Below are 6,333 nucleotides of genomic sequence, written 5' to 3'. Positions count from 1 at the left end.
TGACATGGCATTCGACTGTCCTGAACTGCACACTACAGACAAGTATTTCAGCTCACAGTGAGACACGAGGGGCAGGGCTCGGTAACAGAACAAAACACAAAATGCTCAGAGGACGCACAGCTGAAAGGAAACCTTTGTCCCTCTATCACCCCGAACTTGATATCATAACTAAAATTCCTGTTTCATTTCAACTGGAAGTTCACCTGCCTAGAAACAAGAATTAACACTGGGCCGGGCTCTGAACCCTTTCCATTAGGGAATTGCTGGTTACAAATCTATCCTAATCTGGCAGGCAGCCGGGACCAAATTCTGCAATTCATCGTCAAACAGTGGCTGGGGTGGGAATCTGAGCATGGGGAGCAGGGCCAGGTCCTTAAATCTGACATGTAATTAAATAGTTTGGGTTCTTGTTAAGGTACGTGACTTCATGCTTGGTACATTTATGCAGCAATTACCAAATGACATGGTGCTACTTTATAATAGTCTTCAGGTGGCAAAATTGCATATAATAATCGTAATATTCTCCCAGCTGTTATAAACAGATTAAAAGAACTGGGTTAATTCTGGATGGTGTACTAATTAATAAACAGCAGCTGAACACAGCTACTGATGGTTCAGGAAAAACATTCAATTTAGTAACAAAACTGCTTCTATCAAAAGTTACTTTTCTTATTAAGGATATCTACCTTACACCTCTACTCCTTAGGAACATGTCTGCTCTGCTCCTTTCCCCTCTTAAGCTCTCACTGTAAATATCTGCTTTCCAAAATCGAGGCACCTCTCGGTCTTAAATTTTATTCTAAAACAACTCACAATAAAAATGTGACTTGAACCACAAACTGTTTTTTAAAGAAATACCAACACACGTAAAAGCATAAAGTTTGAGGTACATTTACCGGCACATACAGACAGTTGTGATCTAGTATTAACTCTGCAAATGGAACACGAGTATTTTACGTTTCCAACATTAAGACAGAAGCAAAAAGAAAACCCAACTCATTTGTAACACACAAAACCTTTCAAAGACAAAGAAGCACAGAACAATAAATGTACTATTTGAGCATATTTTTAAATTCGCCCAAGAAAGATAAAAACCTCCCCAAACCACTTTTTAAATATTTTTCTCTCTCAAACCAGAATTAAAACACAAATATTTTTCTGCAACGAAGTGAGATTTGTAAGTCCTCAAATAGAAAATAGTTAACCTGCCACAAAATCTGTATAGTTAAAACAAGACAATCAGGTGGGCCCTAGTGCCTTTACCGTCAACACGACAATTCCCCATTTTTTACACACCTCTGACAATTTCATTGAAATGTCATATTTTTAAAATTCATGACAAAACTGCATTAACATGGACACTATGAGTATCAACGAGGTCAGTAAGATAAATATCTCTAAATAAACTATTACGGTTGAAAAATTCAGTAAGAGACAGGGTTTACTTTATTAAATGCAACTTTATTGTTGCCATCTTTTCTTCATTTATTAAACAAACTGAATAGAATTCAGAACACGCTATTGAACAAAAGGTATAAAAGTCAACTAGAAGCAATAATCCTATTTTTATACAGCAACAAATCAAATGCACAGTATTTTTTTTTGTTGGGTTTTTTTGTTTGTTTGTTTTTTTGGGGGGGGTGTGATCGCAGGTGATTGGCTTTAAAATAAGCTAACTGCCTGAAGGGCAAATTTCCTTTATAATTCCAGCCATAAGTCTGTGAAAGGGACTTTAAGGCAGCCCAACATCTTTATGATGTCGCATAATGTGCTGGTTCTTCTCTGAAGGCCTTCGGAAACCTTTCTTGCAATACTCACACCGGTGAGGGTAGTCTTTTGTGTGAATGGAAATAACGTGCCGTTTGAAGCCTGAGGCGTCTGTAGTGCTATACTCACAGTACTCACACTGATAAACTTTCCTGCCACTGTGTGTTTTCATGTGTTTTTTCAGCTCATTTTGCTGCCTAAAGCCCTTTCTACATCTCTTGCACCTGAAAGGAAGATCCTTTGTGTGAACTGAGAGTATGTGGCGACTCAGAATGAAGGGATCTGCGATCTTAAAGTCACAATGTCTGCACTGGTGCAATTTTTTACCCTTGTGAGCCGCCACGTGTTTTTTCAGTTCCGAGGGCCTGTGAAAGCCTTTATCACACATATCACACTTATGAGGATAGTCTTTTGTGTGGACTGAAATTATGTGTCGTTTCAGATCACTCGAGTTTGAGCTCTTATGGTCACAATGCAAACACTGATGTGTTTTACTTTCTGGATGCATAAGTGTATGCTGCTGTAGCTCTTTGGTATCTGAAAAAGTCTGGAAACAAATATCGCACTTGAGCGGCGTTTCCTTACTGTGTTTAGTCTTTACGTGGGTTTTCAAGTTGGAGGAGTCGGCAGATCGGTACTCGCAGTACTGGCACTGGTAGGGCTTCTCACCAGTGTGGATCCGCATGTGCTTCTTGAGCTCCGACGGATGGCGAAACCCTTTGCCACACTCCACGCAAATGTGAGGAAAGTTCTTGCTGTGGACAGCTAAAAGGTGGTGACTCAGTAAGCCTTGCTCTGCTGTCTCATAGTCGCAGAATTTGCACTTGTGCATTTTATTAACTCCTTTGTCCCTGTGCACCATCTTGTGAGTGAATAAAGTTCCTGCATGAGAGAAGGTTTTCCCACACTCGTCATATTCAATAAGCTTTTCTGTTTTGTTGGTCAGCTTATGACTCTCCAAGTGGTTATGTAAACTTATTTTTTTATTCGTAGTGTAATCACAGTCTGTGCATCTGTATTTCTTCTTAGTAAGAAGGTGCTCCGGGTGGTTTTTCATGTGCCTTTTCAAGAAACCTCTAGATTTAAATTTCTTTCCACAAATCATGCAGGGGTAGACTGTCAACGGATGACCATCGGGGCCAATGATTATTGCTGAAAAACAACAAAAAACCCCTTCATCAGCATTATACGACATAGCACTTCAGCAGGTGTCAAACTGCAATGTTAACAATACAATGAATCGTTGAATGAGATTGGACACCAACAATAAACAAACTTGTTACTGGGTTAGGTAGAAGAAACTGAAGGAATTACTACTTTCATTCATTTTTATTACTAAGAGAAAGGAAATACTGTTTTTTGATGGAGACAACCAACGCATCACCCAGCTGTTCTTCAACTCAGTAATTTTCAAGAATTCTGAGTTTATACATTAAATATATGCAGAAACCAACCAACACCGGTGCAAAGAACAGTGGCCAACTTGTTAAACTGAGTATTACCTAGTAAGCAGAACACATGATCTCCTTTGACTCCCCATAAATCTGCAGATAAAAGTTTAATCTGGCAGTTTAATCACCTACTGCAGACTACAATTCACATGTCCCCAAACAAACACCTCCTTCTTGTGCCATCTGTCACAGTTACAAACTAAAGAGGTACCAAGCAGGACTCAATGAGAACATGTTTTACATAAAGATACCTCAGAGCTTTGGAACTTATTTGCACTCATCCATCAGCCTGATTTGTTTACCCTGAATTTGTCTAGGCATGTCAAAAAAGCTCTCTTTTCCAAAAATGTTTTATAAGGAGAGCTGACTAAGTAGTTAGAAATAGAAAAAGCCAACTTTAATTTGCCCAGTTTTACTGACTCAGTGCTAAACAAAACAGAACTCCTACAGTTAACTCACAATTTGGAAAGAAACTTATAATATTAAGTCAAAGCTGCTAAAGACAACAGTAGTGTGTGCTTTTTTCAACTTTATCAAACCTAATAAATAACTCCAACTATAACACAGTACCAGCAGAAACCAAATAATCCCAAAGAGCACTTCTGTTCTCACAGATGCAAAAAAAAATATACAGGCATGGACATCAAGGTAATTTATTTCATAATTAAAACAGAAAAGGGTATTGAAGCTATACTACCAAACATTAATATACAATGTTCAGACTTTCCAGTTATCTACTGAGCTGATGAAATGCACTGTTCTACATATTTTCAATAAAGACGAAAAGGGTTTTTAATAACCACTAAATTTCTTTAACATCACCCTTAAAAAAGTTACATTAAACATTAAAATTGGTGTGGCAAGTTAAGTGTATAGGTTTTAAACCTTTTGACACAATACTGATTTTTTCCCATGTCAGCGATGGTTTCCTTTAAAACACCCATCATAATCCAAACCATGTAATTAAAATTTTTTAAAATAAAATATGCACTCGTTTATAGTGTAAAAGTGTTGCCAGCTAAGCAACTGCCCAAATCACTGTTTTTACATGACATTGCACATGCTATCAGCAAATGCATCTGTTTATGAGCAAGTGCCAAGAGTACAGCCAGCCACCAGGTACTCACCTGTCTGATACTGCCTGGACTCAGGTCTCCTCTTTTTCTTTGGTTTTTGCTTGGCCAACCTCCCAAGTCCAGATGACTCATCTATGTGCAAAAGAGCACTTGCAGTGCCATTTCGACTTTCGATGCCATCGTTATTATTACCTACCAAGGTAAGTTAAAAAGTTACCTACCATCTCTACAGATAATTCCAGCACAAACTCTTCAATGGCAACAACAGAAACGATAAACTGGACACTTAATCAAATGGTAATATTATAAAGCATGAGCTGCAAAGTGTCTCAGTACAGAACTGATGAATTATGTTTGCTATTATGAGCCTGGAAACACTGGCTTTGGTAACCTAATTTTACAGGAGTACACAATTTACAGGAGTTAACAGTTTTCCATTACACAGAAAATTCTCCTTTAAATGCAGCATTTTTTGTATGTCTTTTTGGTTGCTAAGTATACCCAAAATGTTTAACATCAGTAAATAATATCATGTCACAATATTTACTGTGCCTGATTCTCTCGTCAGTCCTGAAATATATTTGTGTGTGAGCTCCTATTCACTTTTGGACATCTGAATTCACCTGACTGAAGTTTGTCACACACCAAGTTTCTGAACTGGAACTGCAATCAAAGAATCAATCCTTCTGAACAGCCCATAAAGTGGCACACAAAGTACATTGTACTATTTGTACACCTGATGCTTTAGCACTTACAAATTCTTTCTAGTGGGAACAAAGAGCACGCTCAGTGTTGTGTAACAGAAAGAAGGAAACAATCTTTGCCTCACAGAGTATTGTGTTTAATACACAAACGGTACCACTGTATGTAAAACAAACATGAAAATTACAAGCAAATATATTTTAGATTCAAGAAGGTATTTACTGGACATCAGTTTAACACTGGTGATTTAAGGACGTAAGTAAATTCTAATAATAAATTTTGCGGTTAAGTATTTACTTGAATCAATAAAAGGCGACAGTTCCTCGCGAAAGCAAAGCACACAAATAAGACAGGAAGACTGAAATAGAACAAAGTGAAAGATACTCAATAGCTGTTCCTTTTGTAAAGTGCAGAGAATTAATGTTCATGATTAATGTAAGCAGACTGAGCCAGGCACAGGCATGTGCAGAGCCTGAAGGTTCTGATCTATACGTCAGCTCAAGTGTTGAGCAGCAAATGTGGCACCTTAAGGACAGTACACTCTGCTCAATTTTCTCCTCCTCCTCCCAAATAACTGAATGTTTAGGCTACAGATGTTGCTTCAAGTTCACTTCTTTTCCTTTTTAATTCCCAGTCAACCTGGCATCTGACATTTCCTCTCCACTGAAATTGTGCTCACCTATGGCCAAGGTAAGGCTTTGGGTGCACTACCATCCATCCTCCAAACAACTTTTAGCACAGATTGCTTCAAGAAATCTTGCCCTTCCTGACATATGTCCAAGATTCCAGCCCCCACTGCATTCTCAGCACTTCCCTGCCATTTAAATGTCTGCTGGCACCATCACCCCAATCCACATCATGCAGACACGTAAGTTTTGTCATTTACTTCACAATTTCTTTTGCTTTGTTTAGAAGAAGAAAGGGGTAATAAAGAAACAGTTTTAAGATTAAATTTTGGTCTTAAGCTTACAGAAGTTTTGGAAATCAGTTTGTGCACTAGTTGGTGCTCGGATGTCAACAATCAAGGAAAATGATTCTGAATGCTGGAAATGCTCTCAAGATTGCGCTATAATGGCCAGTTTCTTCGCGAACGAAGAACTGGGGAAGGTCTTTTACACCTTCCAGCCTGCGCATTGGATTTTTTAGGTGAGACACAGTGTGCGCGGAACTGAGCCCACCCTTTAATCCTGAGGTTCATCTGCCGGGGCCAAGCACGCTTGGACGGTGGCAGCGAGGTCCTCAGGACGTAGATGGATTGCCTTACGGGCTAACGAGCTCCATCTGCCCAGGGAGGGGCCCCGACCGGGAATCGAACCCGGGTCTCTGCAGTGACAGTG

At 39.0% G+C, this 6,333-nt stretch overlaps 1 protein-coding gene across 2 annotated transcripts in view; it reads right to left on the bottom strand.

The window, feature by feature from the left end:
* Positions 1-875: 875 nt before the first annotated feature.
* Positions 876-6,333, bottom strand: part of ZFX (zinc finger protein X-linked) — a 22,203-nt gene continuing 16,745 nt past the window's right edge. For both annotated transcript variants that reach the window (XM_027884237.1, XM_027884236.1), the window contains 2 exons: positions 4,346-4,486; positions 876-2,919 (listed from right to left, as the gene is read on the bottom strand). In XM_027884237.1, the coding sequence (XP_027740038.1) occupies positions 1,733-2,919; positions 4,346-4,486 (1,328 nt within the window). In that variant the 3' untranslated portion in view covers positions 876-1,732. The remainder of the gene's footprint in view (positions 2,920-4,345; positions 4,487-6,333) is intronic.

The sequence above is a fragment of the Empidonax traillii genome, unplaced genomic scaffold (assembly GCF_003031625.1).
Source record: "Empidonax traillii isolate 1590-97213 ecotype Southwest subspecies unplaced genomic scaffold, ASM303162v1 scaffold140:size1466565, whole genome shotgun sequence".
In the NCBI taxonomy this organism is placed as follows: Eukaryota; Metazoa; Chordata; class Aves; order Passeriformes; family Tyrannidae; genus Empidonax; species Empidonax traillii.
This window is presented reverse-complemented; position numbering and strand designations above follow the sequence as displayed.